Source organism: Copadichromis virginalis, linkage group LG1, assembly GCF_057382275.1.
Source record: "Copadichromis virginalis isolate Kocher_CV1m ecotype Utaka linkage group LG1, C_Virginalis_male_GT1.1, whole genome shotgun sequence".
In the NCBI taxonomy this organism is placed as follows: domain Eukaryota; kingdom Metazoa; phylum Chordata; class Actinopteri; order Cichliformes; family Cichlidae; genus Copadichromis; species Copadichromis virginalis.
This window is the reverse complement of record NC_140618.1, coordinates 15,343,851-15,363,984: the sequence shown is the minus strand read 5'-3', so window position 1 is coordinate 15,363,984 and position 20,134 is coordinate 15,343,851. Positions and strand designations below refer to the sequence as shown.

The 20,134-nt window shown below is 38.9% G+C and overlaps 1 protein-coding gene across 2 annotated transcripts in view; it reads right to left on the bottom strand.

Annotated features, from left to right (window-relative positions):
* kif26ba (kinesin family member 26Ba) overlaps positions 1–20,134 on the bottom strand; it is a 100,127-nt gene that overhangs the window by 64,401 nt on the left and 15,592 nt on the right. For both annotated transcript variants that reach the window (XM_085452201.1, XM_085452209.1), the window contains exon 3: positions 4,267–4,938. In XM_085452201.1, the coding sequence (XP_085308327.1) occupies positions 4,267–4,938 (672 nt within the window). The remainder of the gene's footprint in view (positions 1–4,266; positions 4,939–20,134) is intronic.

Sequence of the window (20,134 nt, the reverse complement as noted above, 5' to 3'; positions counted from 1 at the left end):
GCATCATTACAGCCTAGTAAAGAAATTCCACTTGTTTTCACTGAATTCGTTTCTCCTTTTGTCCTGGACTTCCCATGGAACTGAAAAACAATCCTAATAAATATAAAACGTGGCAGCAGTCACCTCTTAGACTGCTGACCCAGCAAGAATTTTATGTCAGCTATGCCGGCAGACAGGCGGCTTCTTTTCTCTGTCTACCTACAACCGCTCCCTCCCTCTCTCAATTCATCTCTTGTTGTGCGACCCCTGACTAGAGACTTTACTGGAGATTTTAATAATTAAAATGAATTAAACCAATAATTCACTTTAATGCGCTGTTGTGAGTAATGTTTCTGAACAATGGGACACACGATTCTCGTAAATCCCACCGATTCCTGCTGCAGCATTTGAGCACAGAAATGCTTTACATTCCCTGCTGTCAATCTACGTGTTTGTTGTCTCCCTCACTTTGCTGAAGAGCGCGAGCATGTTGGAGGAGAATTCTCATTTGGCCTGCATTCAATCATCTCCTATTGTAAGATCCAATGAAAGCTCCACTGATGCTAAAACATGAAGCTATGGCTCTGTTTTGTGGTGCAAGCAGCAAAGCAGATCAAATTCTCAGGCAAAGAAGAAATGCAGAGTTTGTCTCCCTGCAAACCCTTATGTCCCAGAATTAAGTTTGTTTAAACATAGTGATGTTAAAATGTCACGTGCGACGGCTTATTATCGCTTGTGTCCTGCTTTAAACCTTCTCTTCATCATTCTGCTCTTTAAATCTAGTCTCTTCATTTCTTCATCTTTATTCCCAATTTTCATTTTCTTGATTATGTCTCCATTCAGCTCCTCCCCCCATCTCCTTCTCTAGCAGGCGTTAGTCTAAATGAGGGTGATTTATTATCGCGTTTCTCCTTTCCTACTGAAGCACCATTACTGCAGATGCCTCGCCAGAAACACACAGGCTCACTAGGATTTTACAATTCCCAGCGCACATACTAATTCATATACAGAATACAGAATGAGATCATGTAAAGAAGTTCCTACACATCTACACAGAGCTTCAAAATACGCCGTTTGCACACAATGATGTGCAAGTATGCATGCTGGCTGACACACTCTTATAGCCCAAACCCTTTGCACACACAACAAGGCACACTCACACACAAATATACTCAAAAGTGTATCTAAATGCAAATTACAAAACAGACAAAAAGTAGCCTGAAGGGAATGTATGTGGTAAACACTTTTAAAGGATTTAAATTTTGGACACCCAGGATTAGCATTACCAATTTAGCATCTGACCCAATGTCAAGTACGTTATTATCTTAAGCAATGTCCACATTTTCTTTCCTGAATTTTATGATATCACTATGAAGTGGTAAAATAAAATGTGCATCTGAACCAAAATGTTTTTATAACATTACAGGGATCTTTATCTCTGACCACCAAAATCTAATCCGTTCATGGTTGAGTCGAAGTGAACGTTTGTGAACAGTTTCTAGAATTTCCTTTGTTCAGGCAGCTTTCAAAGGACTGAGATGTGCATACACATGAATGGGGAAACAACAAATGTGACGCAGGCACATAAAAAGCAAAACACCTTCCTGCTTTCATGCTGGCTAAGTTGAAATCAAAGAACATTTTTTTAAGTGGAGCACGGTCAAAAAAGCTACATGAAACGATGAAACTATGAAATGATGTGTAAAATTGAAGTAGCGGATGAAAAAAGTGATGCAAACTGCCCTGAACACCATGTTTCAACAGTTTATTGAACATAAAGATGGTGTATAAATGTACATATGATGTGAAATATCTGATTTTTTTTTCAGTCTCACAATAGTGAAGAATTCTTCCAAAGACTCCTGGATCGTTATCCAGATCAACTCAAAAACATTAATGACTTCTTCTTTGACCCTGCGATAGACTGGCGACCTGTCCAGGGTTTACCCCGCCTCTCGCCCTAATACAGCTGCGATAGGCTCCAGCCCACCCTGATAAGGATGAGCAGAAGAGAATAGATGGCAGGACGGACTTCTAGGTTGAGCCAAGCCCCCACATGTGCTGGAATCTTCATGCATAACTTTCTGCACAATCCTGCTAACAGACAGACAAACCTAAACCTCATAACCTAAAAAAAAATGAACGCCTTTTTATTTTCTGAGAAAATGAAATTTAGCAAAAGAGAAATGCTCTTTCAAATCTGAACTCTTTGACTGTAATTCCCACAAAGACATACCAGAATACATAAAAGCCTGCAAACCTAATTTATTCTGACCGGTAGAACATGATAACGAAACAATTCAAGAGAGTGTACAAAGTCATTTCCATCTATCACTCCATCTCTCTGTATCTGATTCTAGTCGTGGGTTGAATAAAAAAATGTAAAAGCAGATGGGATAACAGCAAGATAGAAGAGCGGATGAATATGAAGCAGACAAAGTGTGAGAACGGCAGGAGAGATAATAGGGGCGAAGTAAGGGGAGAGTAAGTGTGAAAGAAAATGAATGAGAATGAAAGAGTGAAGAGGGACTGGGGGTGTATGACATAGAGTCCCCGGAGTCCTAATTATCACTGTATGAATTATTACATCTGTATAACACGTTCATGTTAACACACACATGCACACACACACACACACCTCTGGATTTCCCCTGGAGTCTCAGCACCACTGCCTCTCTCCACACACCTCTAGACCACTGTTCACCTAAGGCGATTTCTCCCTCCTACCATCCTCCTTTTTTTGTGAAGTTGTGCTTCTTCCCTTCCTGTATCCTCCTAAAACATTTTCTTTTATCTCTATTTTCCACTTGAATCTTGAATCTTGCTTGGTGCTAACTTAATGCTTGATATCAACATGTTTTGCTTCCCTCTTGTCTCCTTAGTAAGAGTGTTTTTTTGGCATGCAAAAAACTAATTGCACAACGTGTTTTTGCAATTTTAGAAGACACAACCATCAGAAACTAGCATTCTAATATTTGAGTAGAAATAAACACATAAAGAAATTTGCTACTGTGGCGGGGTGTGGTCTGTGGTGCCACTGCAGGGGAGACGGACGCACCTGAGTGGCATCGGCAACCACGCCTCGCCTGCTTAAAGTGTGGGCTAACTCCTGTCATGATTGTTGTTGTTGGTGTTTGTGTGTTCGGCTGGTGGCTGAAAAGCTCCAGCCATGTGGAAACGACAACCGTTGATGAAAGCGAGTCAATAAAGATGCTGAAAAGCATGAACTTGTCATCGGGTCTGCCGTGGTTTGTTTACAGCTACCGTTTGTCTTTGCAAATATGGACTAAATAAATAAATATTCTTCTTATTTACAATCTCTTTGTTTGGGAATGGCAATGCTTTGAAAAACATAAAGTATAATGTTGTCATCTGTCTACAAACTGGACTGCAAACTGAATTTCTAATATACTTTACGTTTAAACTCGGCTGGTGATCAGACCAAAAGTGCAAAACATAAATGTAAATCCACCATGAGATGCTGTGAGGCCAAATCACTCGAACCAACGTCAGATAAAATATGTGTGAGCTGGGTTCTTTGAGCTGCAGACAGTGAGAAAATCTAAACAGAAGTAGCCTCGATAGAGACACACGATAAACATGGATGTAATCATATCAGCTAGGACGCATCTCAAAACCAAGTGTGAATAGGGTCTCTGTGCTCGGGTCAGACTGAGATATGATCAACAAATATTCCAGAAACTGAGTGGTAAGGATTTTAAAGTAATTGAATTTCTTTTAACATCACTCAGTGTGTTTGGTTCCTATCTCTCCTTCTCTCCTTAGCATGCATGTATCCCACTCAGGAGGCATGTGTCACAGCTGAAAAATGTCCTTTTAGAGCATATTAAGCCCTGACAGCAAAAATCTCTATAAAAAAGTACATTTTTAACAGTATCTACATCCCAGTCATAACATTTTTTGTGTTTGCTAGACAGTCAGTCATATATTTATTATAATGGAGGAGAAAACTTTTAGTTTAAATTGTCCTTAGCTCTTTCTGAAGTACAAGAACAAACATTTCACGTAAGTTACGGATGTTAAGTCAAACCTGCAAAATGACCAGTGTAAATGTACCGAACTCCTGCCTAATCTGTCAGACTCACATATAGAGACTAGCCATCTTGCCTGTCATCATTTGATCATATAATGATATAGTTCTGCTGTTTCCATGGTGATATTTGCAATGCACTTGTGGGAAGAATCGGTCCAGATAGTCCAAGATACACACACGCACAGACACATACGTTCCCACCGCCAAAATACACACATCTATAGGTGTTTTACCTGATATGGATAGAGTGTGACTCCTCCATTCGTTCTGTTCAGGTGCTGATGTGCCTGCAGAGCTGCCGTGCTCAGTACTGCTCCAGTCCCATTATTACTGCTGCTACCACCATTATTTCCAGGGCTGTTTACTCCAGTCACTGGCTGCTGCTGCCCACCAGATGTCTTTCCTGAACTAGGGGACCCGTTTCTTCTGTCCACTCCACCTCCGAGGCCCAGAGAGCTGGGCTTGGACCCCAGTCTATGCCCTGCACCTTGAGATTGCGGACTGCATGATCCATGGCTAGGGCTTGGTGTTGGGGTCTGGCTGGGAACCGGAGAAGGGGATTGAGAGGATGTGTGGGCAGGCTGAGAAGCAGCAGCAGCAGCAGCTGAGGGGGAGGAAGAGGAAGGGAGAAAGGGAGGCCATTCACGTGACAGAGGCCCTCCTGGTGCTCCTGATGACGGACCCGGAGGTGCTTGAGACCCATATCGTCCACTCAGGGCTGGAGGGGAAGAGGCTGGAGATAAATCCCACTGGTCGAGAGTCAGAACCATCCGCACAGCTTCCTGTTTGAGCTGAGTAAGGTGGGTGGCGCAGACATCGCATCGACTGTCACGCTCGTTCCACGCCCGGCGAGAACTGTTGGGCACCTGAAGTTTATCGTGGAGAAGGAGCGAGAATGAGGGATCCTGGAAGGAGGGAGAGAAAAACAAAAGGAAACATTTAGACTCATGACTGAAGGTTTGAATGAAAGCAAAATGAACAAGAACAGCTGGGAGTGAGATATGTTAAGAAAACCTTTAAGATAACGAAGGATAAGACAGGAGGAAATCATAGCCATGTTGAACAAGTCTTTACTATGAATATTTATAGAAAAACCAAGAAGCATGTTATTCAGCCTCAGGGAAGGAGTGTAGTAAGACAGACACACCAAGTGAACAAACAAGTACACACAAAAACACAGACAGACACACACTATGCCCATACAGAAAAGAAATAGTAAAAACTTATATGTGATTACTCATGAAAGTGGCCACTTTCATGAGTAAATCATATAAGGCTTACATGATTTACTCATGAAAGTGGCCACTTTCGCATTACTTTCATACATTGTTTTAGTAAGTATCCAAAACATACAAGTTTCATTATATAATTTTTCAAGGGATCTTATATCTGTTTTCACACTTATATGCTTTTCATACAAGTTTCACACAAGACAGATACAAACTTTATAAGATTTATATATATCTTTTCCATATGGGTGTCCTCGGGGTCTAAAGGATAAAAGTATGACAGAAGCTAGCAGCAAAACGTTGTCTCATACAGGAATGAAAGCAACTGACCTTATACGATCCCCCCCACCCTCCCTTTTTCTTTCTTTTACTGAATTTTGCTAGTTCAGTCTGATGTGTATGTTGTAAGTGAAATGCATAATGTGACTTTGCACCTTTGAATCATCTGTTAGCATATTTGCTTAATAAACAAGCAGCCACTTATTATTACATAAAGTTAGGTGTTTGATTATTAATTTCTATCAATTAGGAATAACTTAATTTATTGCTAAATTTTAAAAACAACCACTTTTCTATTCATTAAGGTTTAGTTAACCATCAGTTTTAGCAATAAGAAAAACAATAAAAAATAAAATTGTGACTGTTTCTTTTATATTTATGTCTCATAATAGAGTTGAATGAATGTATTTATTGCACACTAGATGGAATAGCATTTAAATTAATACAATTTCAAACAAATAAAACCCACTTTTTTTTCCAGTGGTTTTTTCCACTGCCACCAGCTCTTTACCTTCTTTTTTTTTGACATATTTCATCTGTTTTATGCCATATAATGGATAAACCATAACATTAAATGGTAATTGTCTAGAGATACAATGAAGATTTGTATACAGATTATATGTATACAATCGGAAATAAAAATAGCGGGATCCAAACATTATATTTTCAGTGGGAAAATGAGACTACAACCCAGAACAAAGTTCATCTGTGATTTTTAACAACAACAACAAACAAAAAAAAAAACAGATCAGGGGTAATATTAATTGTATTTAAAGTATGATCATATACATTAAAAAAGTAAGCACACCATGGGAGGATCAACACATCAATCTTTGGTCATTTAGCAGCAGACCGGCAGAAAATAACTATATCTCCTGAATCAAATACCCAAAACTCCAATCAGTACACATGCTGTTGAAAAAGGCAAACTATACTGTATATGTATGCAAAGCATCTTCAGTTTTGACACTACACTTCTTACTATACATAAATAACCTTTTCATTAAGTAACTTTATTTCATTAAGAAGGCACACTAGATGTTAGTAGATTCTGTAGGCAAAAACATACATGCACATAGCTTAACACCACACAGTGGGGGTGTAGGGGTGTCCACACAGGAAGAGATTCACTTGTCACACTTAAGCCCATTGGCATGAAACTTTTAAGTCACTGGATGTCACTCACTATACAGTGTATCTGGTTGCCACATTACTACAAATCACTTCCTGTTGGGATACCATTTAAGAGTGCTCCTCTAAAGATAGTCCTCTTAACACCTTTATACTAAAGTAGCTTCTATAGAAAAACAGTGCTCCTTTTCTCTATACTTTGTTCAACCTGTTCACCCAAACAAAAAGCCTTACTTTTGACATCATGATTGATATGATTCTGTAATAAGTATACAGATAAATAGATAAATCAGCTCTTTAGGTAAGTTAACCTGACACAGACACCACATATGAAAAATGTCAGCATTAAAGGCACTGAGGTGTAAAAACAGCGTGTTGTGCCTTTTTTGGTTAGAAAAAAATGTGAAGAAAAAGAGACTCATACTATAGGTTGAGTCAATACTTACATATTTATATTGCGCACAATGTAAACCAACAGTTAAACATGAGCAATGGAAGAAAAAACCAAAGTAACACGGGTCAGTTTGTTTAATTTTCTCTTTTATATCCTTTATATCTCTCTTTTTAAACTTTTTTCCGGTTACTCTTTGTGGATGCGTGTGTGAGAACAATTATTGTGTGCAGAATCACGATATTCATCCAATCTCTGTGGACTTATCTGTGCCTTTGTGCATAGATATTTGTATATTAAAAGGTGCGTGTTGAGCCTGTATATGTTTTTCCAGACTAATTGGAACCACTTGGATAGAGCAAAGCCACTTTAAATCTCCTGCCATGACTCTTTGGACTCAATATCAAAGTTAACAAGCACACGCACACCCTGATACAGATCTGCATCTAAACCTCATTTAGATGCAGATGGTGAAATTATTTTTTTTTTAGGTTTTCCATAAAGCATTAAGGTCTTTATCTTGCAAAGGTCATTAAATAGAAATGGCTTTTCCTCATAAAATTTAGCTTTGCTTAGGACCCTTGAGACTTATGGTAGGATTCAAATGACTGTGATTTTGTGAGCTTATTATTCACCCAAATGCAGGTGTGGTGTGCATGTCTGCTTCAGAGCTCTGTAATTCAATTAAACACCTGTGGTAGATGGTGCTACAAAGTGCAACCTTCCTGCTTTCAACTAGCCCACCTCTTGTGTAACAGGATGCGCATCCTCGTTCCCTTTTCTGCCTAAGTGATAGTTACAGACTGAGTGCATGGTTAAATGTAAAAACCATCTCATGGCATTTTAACTTAGAAAAGATTGAATAAGAACCGAGAGCATCACTTCTCTGCTATTTTATGTGCCTCGGGATGTACTCACCCTAGCATGAATCTTTTCTAAAGGATGCTATTACCAAGCACTGCAGCATCTCAGAGCCATTGCTTTCAAATCTCGTTTTTGGTAAAGATTCATACAGCTGTTTAAATAACCCAAGACACAGTAATGTATGCGCAAACACTTCAGTCTCAACAGTTGGGACCTTTGTCTGAACATCACAGTACATCATGCCAAGAAGATGTGTATGCACAGTATTTACCAAAGAGATGAGGGGGCATTCTTTGTTTACTGAAGTTTAATCAATACACGAGTTGTGGAGATGCAGAATTTCTATGTCCATGTGTATATGTGCATCCAATCAATATTCATGCGATGGATATCTCTTAGCAGATTTAGACATTAAGATTGAGACAGATGATTGACAGAGAAGAGATAAAAACATGCAGAACAACCCTTCTGGATCTATCAAGCCGCTCAATACATCATACTGGTGTTATTAACAGTTAATGGGCTGTTTATCACATTACTGACAAATAATACTGCTTTAACACAAAGGCTTCCCAACTGTATATCTGTGTGTGTGTGGTCAGCTTCTTTGGTGGCTCTTATTATGCTAATAACATAATAGGAGACTATTAGAAAAAGGAAAAAAAATAAAATAAATGTAACATCCTGTCTGCCACACCTAATAAGCCTCTCTCAATGACAAGCTTGTAGCTTTACAATCAATACACTGTATGTATGTATGTGTGTGTATGTGTGTGTGTGTGTTCATTTTAAAGTAAAACGTACCCTCTCAATGTGAGAACTGCCTGCTTGACTATGTCAACAAACCACTAGACCACAAGATACACACACACACGCGGCATGAGTTCAAATCCTGCTGAGTATGTGAGCGTGTGCATGTGTGTTTATGGATAAAGGGTAACTTGTTCTTGTGAAAACTAAGCAGCATAATGAACAGAACATGCTGTTAAACATACACATACACACACATGCAGTAATAGCATTATACAAACATACTCCTGCCTGACGTGAGACAATAATAGCACACTTCAAGCGGCAATAAATAGACTACTGGAGTGAGACTGTAAGGAGAAAGTTGAGGTGAAGCCTAACAGTAAATACAACTTCTTCTTGTTAGCTGCTTCCTATAGGGATTGCCACAGCAGCTCTATCCCTTCTGAAGTATCCTCTTCCATCACATAAACCCTCTGCATGTCCTCCTTCACTACATCCGTGAATCCTCTCTGTGGTCTTCCTCTTTTCCTCCTGCCGGGCAGCTCCATATTCAACATCCTTTGCCTGGTATATTCGCCAAATCAAACATGTAAATCATCAATGAGATTTATAAATACAGGTTGACAGTTTTAATTTTCTTTTTCTTTGCATGGGAAGTGCTTTGACTGAAGGGGGAAAGCATTAATAATGATTAATAGTCATAAAAATGATAACATTAGGTATTCTTAATGTAGTGACTTATGGTTTCAAATTACATTACTTTTATTAATGCTTATGTAAGAACCCTAAATTCTCCCTGTGCAGCTCAAATTTTCACTCTAGACAGAGTCTATTTCTCTTCGTCCCTGAGATCATCACCAAAAGGACTTTTTGGTAAATGGAAGAAAACTGCTGTACTCTCAAACTTATTGTAGATGTCCAAGAAAAGTGTAATGCCATGTCAATGTCAAATAGCGTTGGCCACTGAGTTAATCAGCACAAAGCAATAAAAGAAAACAAAGAATGACAAACTCAAAATGAAAAGGAGAGAATTGTCGAGCATTTAAACACATTTAAGTAAAAACATGCGTGAAATGGGATAGGGATGACTCTAGAATGGAAATTCTCATTTCTTATATATGTTATAAGTAATATCTTCCCATTACAGCCTTTACATAAACATTCTAATTATTGTGACTAGACCAGACTGTTCATGTTAGTTATAAAATATGATTGAGGGAGACAGATAAAATAAACCACTGTGAACAAATTGTGAAGCATTCTTCTCATCGGTGCCAAAACAATAACCCTGCTTTCCGCTTTTCCTGTTTGTACTGAATTGGAAAAGTCCTATCTTTGCCAAAAATTGGCAAAAAGGGAACATTTAATCTCTTTTGGCATCTTTTGACCCTTCTCTATCACCCTGTCACACATGCACACACTTAACTGTGAGAGCACAGCAGACAGGCGACTAAAGCAGCATTAAAGTGGACACGGTGTATGGTCCTTGAGATGAGGGTCTTGTTTTTCCCAATTAGCTAAGATTTGAGAAGCAGCCAAGCTGCCTGACTGAAAAAAAGGAGAGCTGTGGTTTCCGAGGGGAAAGATGGGGAGGGGGGATGAAAAAACAGGCAGCTTTTGCAAACGCTGACCATGAACACAACACCTTGTACACACAAAATGCAAATATACTTTCTGTGCCTGCTCGATGACCCCATTTCTGCAATTTTCCCCCTACTAATACGGCATTTTTTTTGTTATATTCAGCTCATCTTTCATTAGAACAGCATAACTTTGAGCTGAGTTAAGTATCTTACCAGACAAGGTAGGCTCTATTCAAAGGAAATTTTGAATTCCACCAATATGAAACACTCTGCAGATTAACAGAGATTTTTAGTGTTTTGCACAGTTTGATAATAACTTCTCGCTGTGAACTGTCATATTCTCTGCTCTCCTCACTTCCCCTCCTTCTTTCATCACACCTATTCATCTCTTCAACCCATCTCTTCACCTCTGACTTCATCAGTATTCTGTGAGTGACTCAATCACTCGCAGCATCACAGATAGTCTATATGTGTGTGCGAGTGTGATTCATTTCCTCCTACATGGGAGACAAACGCATCCTCGGCTCTACGCTGCAAAGATGGAGTGACAGAATAAGGGAAAAGCAGAGAGAGATGGCGATTGAGTCCATCGTAACTGAAAAGTGACCTCAGCAACTCTTAGTGGCTGACAGTCAGTGTGTTTGACTGTGTGCGTTTATATGTGTGTGTGTGGGTGGAGGAGTGCAGACTGGACACAGAAGGATGCTATTACTGAGATTTGATGAAAAGAGACAGCTCGCCCTCACTGTTTGTGTGTGTGTGTGTCTGTGAGTGTGCAGGAGGTAAAGGATTCAGGAAAATAGGCTGTCAAGCTCAACAAGACACATCCCTTTCATAAGCACACACACACACACACAAATACATGGAAAAATACTCTTTCCACCACTGACTATGAGACAACACTTTGACCCACCTCCTTTACTGTATTCCTATTTTCTGTCTGTAACTGATTCCACGTCTATATTTAGCATCAGTTCATAGCATCATATCACATTCAAAACTAAGAAAACAGAAAAGGTGGGAAGAGAAGACAGACAGAAAACTGACTGACGTGTATTATATGTGTAGTCTTCATTGTTGTTTGCCAGTTTATTCTGGAGAATGTATGTAATCAGTTCCATATGAGTGACAAAGCAGAATAAATCTTTCCTTCCCATGCCTTCACTCATCCCTCTGCTCATCCATTTCTCCACTATTTGCTCCTGTATTTACCCTATCACAGACACACAGGCACTTCTCAGCAGGTCAGGAATCAGTGAATTCATGCAGAAGAGATGCAGACGGTCTCTTGCACCTGCTCTGACAACAAGCGAGCATACACATTATATAAGCTCATATACTTCTATGTAAGCACACACTCAAATAATGTAAACTAGCAAAGACATGGAGCAGATAAGAGACTGATAAAAATATTATAAATTTCAACTCTGTTGGCAGCCCATAATCGCAGTTATGATGGAGACTGTGTGCATGTGTGTGAATGATTGAGTCTGACGTCTTCGCAGGATGAAGGTCAATAACACACAGGTTATAAATCACATCACACACATCAAACCCATGGATAGGCACATATACGGTATATTTACCCAATGTTGCAGTGACCAAGGTCAAGCACAGGTCTCACACACCATTATGTCTAAAACATATACCATCTTTTCTCTCTCTTGTACATATACATACACTCTCCGGACACTTGTTCAACTACTCATTAATGCAAGTATGTAAACAGCCAGTAACATGGTGAGAACTTATTGCATTTAGGCAGATTAGGTAAATATGATCTGCTGAAGTTCAAATTGAGCATCTTAATGGGGAAGAAAGGTTATTTGAGTGACTTTGAATGTGCTAGTTGGGCTGGGCTGAGTATTTCAGAAATTGCTGATGCTCCGAGTGGGTTTCTGCACAACCATGTCTGGGGTTTACAGAAAACGGTCCAATAACGAGACAATATCCAGCAAGTGGCAGTCTCTGAGGACTGTTTCCAGCACCTTGTTGAATCTATGCTACGAAGAATTAAGGCAGTCCTGAAGGTAACGAAGGTAAAAAGGTAAAGTATACCTTAAAAAAGTGTGCACTGTGTATGTTTGTGTTACATACACAAAGGTATCACACTCCAAAATTATACAGTTGAATAGTAGTTCAAATTCATAGCTTCACTGTAAGGAGAAAAAAAAATCATTTATAAAAACAACAACAAAGAAGCTGAACCAAAGCTGCTGAAACTGTAGTTTTTACCTAACTTATACCAAGAAACATTAAAGAATCAATCAGTGGTCAATGTAAATGTCAGTATGGATCATCATCATGGACCAAAACGCAAGATACAAAACATACAAGTGGAAGAAAATCCCCAAATTTCAGAAATATCAAGTGGGGACAGGAGAAAAAGACAACTTCCAAAAAGCAGATTAAATCCAAATTTAAGAGAACCAAACAAGACACAAGTGAAAACCAAACAAACCAACAAACAAAAACAAAGAGGAGTGGAAGTCCATTTGAGAAAATCACTGCGAAAATCACTGGAAATGACTAAAAACCAGAACTTAAACAGATAATGGAACACAAGGAAAAGTAAAAAAGAAAAAGTAACGGATAGAAAATGATAGAAACAGAAATTCTAAATCAAGACAAAGAAAATATTATTAATGTCAATAATTAATTTAACTATATGTGATATTGGATTGTATTAATCCTAAAAAAATATACCGCTTAAACGATTATGACACCACTGAGACTTAACTATAAATGTGAGAAGAAAATACACGGGTAAAGTAACAAGAATATTTGTGCAGGGAATACTTCATGATGACAAATAGAGCCTGCGTAAAGAATCCATAAAAAACCACACCAACAATTCAGTGCAGATAGATAAAAACGTTGAAATGCACTACACTTAATAAAAGCTACATTAACTCCTTGTGTTTAAAAGCTACCTAAGTGGAAGATTAGTGTTTTTGTAGCACACATCAGAAATAACCCTTAGCAGAAGTTGTTCTTTAATAGCATGTTCGCAAGTGCCAGAATATTAAGCAAACCAACCGCTGCCTGCACAGACTTTTCTCTTTCTTTGTTTCCCCTCTGTGACAAATAACTAAAGAACCCCGGAAGGTTTCCTCTTTCTCGCTCATTTATTACCTCCAGCCCCTCTTCCTCCTCTCTTTCCCTCTCTGAAGTATGTCTCCTTTAATCACCTTTTTAATTGGTCATTCCCTCAGATGATCCAATAATGGTAGTAGGAGTTAGATTGGTTAGGACATAACTGTGACCTATTACACTAACACACAAATGCATACCAGCACATGTGCATAAATCCTGTGAAGCATTCATTTAAATGAACAGACACACAGTTTGCCTGCACACATTTACACACTCGCTTGTGTTGTTGACACATGTTAATAACAAAGAGAAATGCATTAGAAAGTTTGTGTTGTCACAGCAGTGTGAAAATTAATTAGCATAAGCATGTGCCTACATACTTCTGGTGTAAATTACTTGCTGCAAAATTTTCCTTGATACTTTCGGGGTTTTCTTGTTCATTTTTTTATGTGGATGTTTGTGCTGCCCGACGTTTGATTGTATAATGTTATGGCTTCAAGGCTTCTTACTGTATGACTGACAATTTATACAGTGTTCAATGTCATAAAACATATTCCAGAAGAGTAAAAACTGCAGTGGAAACATAACTTTCAGAGGAAGCAAACACTTTGTAAAACCTTATGTTATGCCAAACTTTCTAAGCAGGTCTTAACAGAATTTCCTCGCAATCCTACATATCCAGTTTTTATGTCTTGGTGACATAAAAAATATTATGTATTAATTTAGAAGATACTTCAAAATAACAGTCCAAAGAAATGCCCAGGTGCATTTAAAGATGGCTGTAGAGTGCCAAGACATGCTTCTAGAGCAATCAACCAACCAATCAAAATTTTAAAACATGCATAAAACATCAAATCAAGTTGATGATACAACATGAAATTTAATTTCTGCGCATTTTTCAGTGGAGCACGTGTATATCAGCGTCACCGCCATCATTAGCCCTTTAGTTAGCCAGACTTGCCGTGAGTAGTCCGTCTCTGAGACAAAGAAAGCAGGGTGGGTTCATTCAAAGAGGACAAACTTTTGATGCTTTTATCTGTTTGTCTTTATGGATTTTTCTTTGAAATCTTACTTTCCTTTGAAATGTTGTGGGCAAAACACTCTCAAGAGACAGACCATGTTGATGACACATTTGTGTCTGCAGCCAGCCATTCATGCAGTCACTCTTCGGGATTGACAACCATAATTAATTGGCTGTCTGCATGCTGCCATGAATTAGCTTAGGTTAAGTGCTCATCAGTTACAAAGTTGTTTTTTTCTTCACCCACAAACATATAATGTCCCAAAATAGCCTTGCTTGACCTGCGTGTGTGTGTGTGTGTAATGTCAATCAAAGAGGATGTAAAATACTGGAAACAGATGCTACAGACAGATGAGATCTCTTTCTCTGTCTGTGTCCTTCTCACACGCAAACAGGACAAGTGTTTATGTGAATTAAAAGAGACTTTTTACATTTTTGCTTCATCAATATTTCAGCCCGTGTATCTGTACATCCACTGTTTGTTATGCATGCTGCCTTCTCATTAACAGCCCGAGCTGCAGATCTTGTCCCGGCCTGTACAGAGTTAAGTTTACAGTCGGGCTCCCTGCTAGTGTAAATGAGCTAGCTGGCTGGAAGACAGCCTGGCTTTTTTATTAGCTGCCCATCCACAACAGTGCCCAGTGCTATAAATGAAATAGCTGTTTAAATTGCTGCCTCTTTTTTTTAAATGTGAAAGTTACTCGCTGGTGCCTGTTTTTAAATTATCTGGCTATCGATGGTGCTTCCTGACTGTAAATGAACTGCATATAAACTCTGCAGTCTGTTTTTTTTAAAATTAGTCCACCATCTGCACTGTAAATGAGGTATATGCAAAAATAATCTTCTTCACTGTGCTAGCTAGCTACCAATTAGCTAGTTGTTTGCACCTGAATATAGATGAGGGAACATGGCTAGTTAATTTAGGTGAGAATGTATTCTATGTGAATGCCTGTTTCACATTGGATATCTGCAAGCAAGGCAAAATTTCACACCCCGCTCTGTTCACATCAGAAAGAAAGAAACGATTAAATAAACAGAGAACAGGTGTAAACATTGTGGCACACCTCTAGTAGATCTACCACAGAAATGGTGCTCTGTGATAGCTTTGGTCTCCAAACATCTATGTATGGGATGCTCTAAAATAAGCCATCAACCATCAGCCCCAAAAGGATGCCAGGGACGACAGAATTTCCACTTCAATGGGTCAATGCTGTTAGGCAACACAAGGGGATACGTGTACAGCAGCATGAAGGATGTTTTATTGTTCTGACTGATTGGAACTCATCAGAGCTTGACAATAAAATGCCAGGTCTTCACTATCCCTGGTGAGAAATCTCTGATTTTACATTATATTGCTAATATGCTCCATATTAAGATCAAAAGGATCCAAGCCTTATGACGTGCACTACATAGAGACTGCACAACTATACTTTTTTCCAGCTTCAGTCACTAAGAATATAGGACATTTAAAGGATGTGCTTATGCTTCAGGAGCCACACAGCAAATCCTTTTCCGTCTTTTCTCTGTTCTGTTTTCACCCTTTCCAGGCATGGGGTTACACCTTGTCTTGATTAGTTGTAAAAATGTGTCTGACTGAGCACAAAATAAAGTATTCGCTCATAATTGTTTATTCTCCTCTTTTTGTCCTCCACCTAGTTTTTAACTGTCTTTCCCCAAGCTCTTCATCCCATCCTCTTGCTGCCTCTCTTTCCTTTCCCCTCTCTTCTGAATCCCTCTCTTTTGCCCCCTCTCTCTCTCTGTGACAGTGATAAATTGCCCGCCGGGTTGGGTAATCCATCTTGCCGTATCCCACACGTGAATACACACTCTCCGACGCCCTCTCACTCCTCCTCTGCTCCCCTCTTTTCCTCCACTTTTCCTATCCATCCGTTCTTTCCCCCCTAGTATCCTTTCATTCCAAGGTTAGTGAAGCACCTCCATTTATACCTTTACACAGTATGTGCACACACATGAGAAAAACAGGTAAACACATGTGTTTCGCAGGCAAATGATACAATATATAAAGTCACATCACCAGTGGATGGCATGAGTTTTCCTCTCTAATAGTGTGGCAGAAAGGCAGTATATCAAGTCATTTATTATGAACAACCAAGACTTTAATTACTATCCTTTTTTAAATAAAATAAAAAAAATCGCACATGTTGAATGTTAGAAGTGTGATTAGCAGGTCTTCAGTCAGTATTGTCAATTTTTAGTTACAGAGCTCCAGACTATCACTCAGCTGCCCCTAATTTCAGACGAAGTAAAGTGGTGATAACTAGGGTGTCCTGGTGACCTGATAGTGAGTTCATATGTACCATTTAGCCCAGTTGCAACATCGTTGGTTTCATGTCATTTGTGTCAACCCCTCCCTTTTACCCTCTATTTTTGGTGTTCCTCCTCTACAAAAACAGCACAAAAAAGGCCAAATGGAAAATTGCCTACATGACTAATAGTCTGCAGCTGTGCAAGTAGCTCTGTTAAGTTCTTATTAGACACAAGGAATTAAGAGAAACACTAATATCAGGATGAATAAAAATAGACTGATTTTAAGAACCATTTTCAGCTTTTTTTCTTTCTTTAGCACAATATATTAGCTCTGAATATAAAGCACATCTAAGGATGTTGTTACAATTTGCAAAGGACTGACACATATGCAGGTTTGACAATCACCTAAGCTGGAGGTTCATGTGTCTGTACTATAATTTTCTGAAACTGATAATCCAACATTAATATGTCTCACTGTCTCTGCTTCTCTTGTATTAATTAACTATTAAACAACTATCTTTGGCACTCTTCAACAACACTGCGAACATCTCCCTGGAGAAGCAGTTTTTGTAGATCTGTTTTCCCTGAGCTGGATATATCCTACAAACTACAAATGATTTTGAGAACACATAAGCCAGCTGCTTTACAGGTTACCCTCTGCAGACATGGGCAATACCTCTATATACCGGTGAAGACATTTCATTGTGGAAAATATATCTAACTAGTGATTATATATTTCACTCAGGACCAACCAACTCATTTGTTAAAATATTTCTGTTTAACAATACGGAAAAACATGGACACATTTTAAACAGCTAAAATTGTTAGAAATGTTTTTGGTAGAAAAAGCTAACTGCACTTTGAACAACAAATAATGCAGAAAGATTAAGCCAGTTTGTTAGTTTACTCAGCTTTATAATCATATATATCATATACTGTATATCAATCAGCCTGCTAACGCTATTTAATATGCCAAGATTCACGAAAGTCAACTGAGTGTGCTTGCTCTTCTCCAGGCTTCATTCTTGCACAGTAGCACTCATTCATACACTTCTGCAAAGCAAAGCACAGTGCTACACTGTTGCCCAACGAGGTCCTCAAAGGGAACAGCTGGGGCTGGAGAGCTTTGCTCAAGAGCACAGTTGTTACTGAGAGTGGGAAGACTTCATCCGCATTTCACAAGGTCACCAAACCTGAATTCGTAATGACAACCATTCAGTCACAAGGCTGTAATATGAACAGCTAAACTACTCTTGCCCAACCAGATATGATCAATCAGAGATGAAACAAGGAGTAAAATAAGAACTGGAGAGATATGTGAAGGTAAAGATTAAAAAGGGAGAACCCTGCTTTTCTATGGCAGCCCTGTCCCTTTTTCTGACAATGTATGTAGGTAGACGTACAGTCAATAGCAGATAACAGTAAACAACAACAACAACCACAACAACCTCTCTAAACCGAGCCCACAGCCTCCATCTGCTCAAGGTAATTGGAAAGTTTAATGGCTAGAGGCTATTCTCTGTGTCTGATTGAAGCGCAGACAAACAAACAGCCAATTTACTTTCTCACTCTCTTCTCTCTCTCTCCAAAAAGCAAACACACATACACACACTTTCCCTCTTTCACCCTTGTCCAGTCTATAAGCATTATTGCCTCTCCCTTTCTTTAAACTCTGTTTTGACTAGGTTTTTATTCTCTCTTTTCTTTTCCCCAGCCTTTCCTATCTATTTTTTTAATCTTTCACCCCCTCCATCATGTGATAAGAGGAGGAATGGGAGAGGAGTGATGTGAGGTCAGAGGGAGTGCTGTTATGATGAGATGGATGATAAGTATTAGGAGGAAGTGGATGATATTTATGTCTGTTGGTCAGTAGGCTTGAGAGGGTGATAACAGAAAAGAAGGAGAGGACAAAAAAGGACAGCAGAGGAAAAATCTGCTACTTAAGATTTAGTTTTAAGAATCTGCTAGGTTATATTGAAGTCCTATTCAAAGAGGTTCTTGATCAAAAGCCTTTAAAAATACTACAGTAGCTGATACACAACTATTTCAGTGAAATCTACCATGAGAACCAGAATGAAAACTGTCTGCTGCTTAAATGTCATCCTTGTTCTGGTTGCACCTCCTGCCCTTTACAATCCTCTGACGCAATACACTCACAGTCCTGCTTAAAATACACACACACACTGGGTTCTCCTGTCATCCTGTCTTTGGCATTCGTCAGCCTCTTAACTTACAGTATATAGCTCAGCTAGGAATGTATGTAAATACTCATAGGCACTAATTTTGCAGGCCAACAGTGCAGTGTATTTAAAACAGGAATGCCATTACTGTACTTGTAAAAGACGACCAGCTGACCCTCAGAGCCCTGCTTCTAGTTTTCACCCTAAAAGGCAGGCATGTTGGCACTGTAGGGACTCACAATCACAGTCACACAGTACACAAGGTCACCGCAGCTTTTTGTAGGCAACTCTGTCGCCTCTTCCCACACACTCATCTTTTCTTCTATCCTTTCTGCTCCTCTCTCTACATCCCACTCCTCTTCAGTTTCCCACATCTATACTTTCAGCTTTCAATATGCTTCATTGTGAGCAGCATGCACAGTAGGCTCCACTGGTGTGTGTGTGTGTGTGTGTGTTTGAAGGAGAACAATATTGTAAAACACTTTGTAGATTCTGGCTAAGGTTGTAAGGCATTTAATGTGAGTGCAGATCATTTACAGTGAGGGAGAGACTACTTTTTTTTTTAGGTTAAATTACATTCACTATTAAAGTCTACACTATTCCCCTGTTTATGTTAATGAAAAATATTCCCTGGGGCATAATTAGAGAAATAATAAAAGAGAAACATAATATACTTGAGAAGGTCCATTTTCAAATGTAAATTTGTGAGACTCTTGATCAAACAAATTTGTCAATTCGTTTAAAGTCAGTGTACTGTTTCAAAATTGTGGCCTCGGGAAAGAAAATCTGTTGCCAAAGTAAAAAAAACAAAAAAACTGAAAGCCATGTTTAGCTGTTTTGTTGTTATTTTTAAGCCAGAAATGACACTGTGTGATCTCATATGGCTAAAAAAGCAGGGATTGTTAACAGATCAGATACTGGTGAGCTCATATTCTAAATATAAACCTGCAAGCCAGTGCAAGCACTGTAGTGAAACATGAATATAGTTTACTGTATTTCATATGTGTGTGTGTGTGTGTGTGTGTGTGTGTGTGTGTGTGTGTGTGTGTGTGTGTGTGTGTGTGTGTGTGTGTGTGTGTGTGTGTGAGACAGAAAACAAGCTAATCCTTTCTCCTTTGAATACTGCTTTAAGCTTCTCTAGTTTCATCTGTATTGTTCAGGTGAATTATAATGACTTCACTTTATAGCCAGACCACAGTTCTAATCATTGAAATGTCGGCATCAGGAATAAATACATAGACATGCCTGTCTGAACCACATGACTCCTTATGCAGAAACTACAAAAAAGAGGGCAGCAGAATATCTT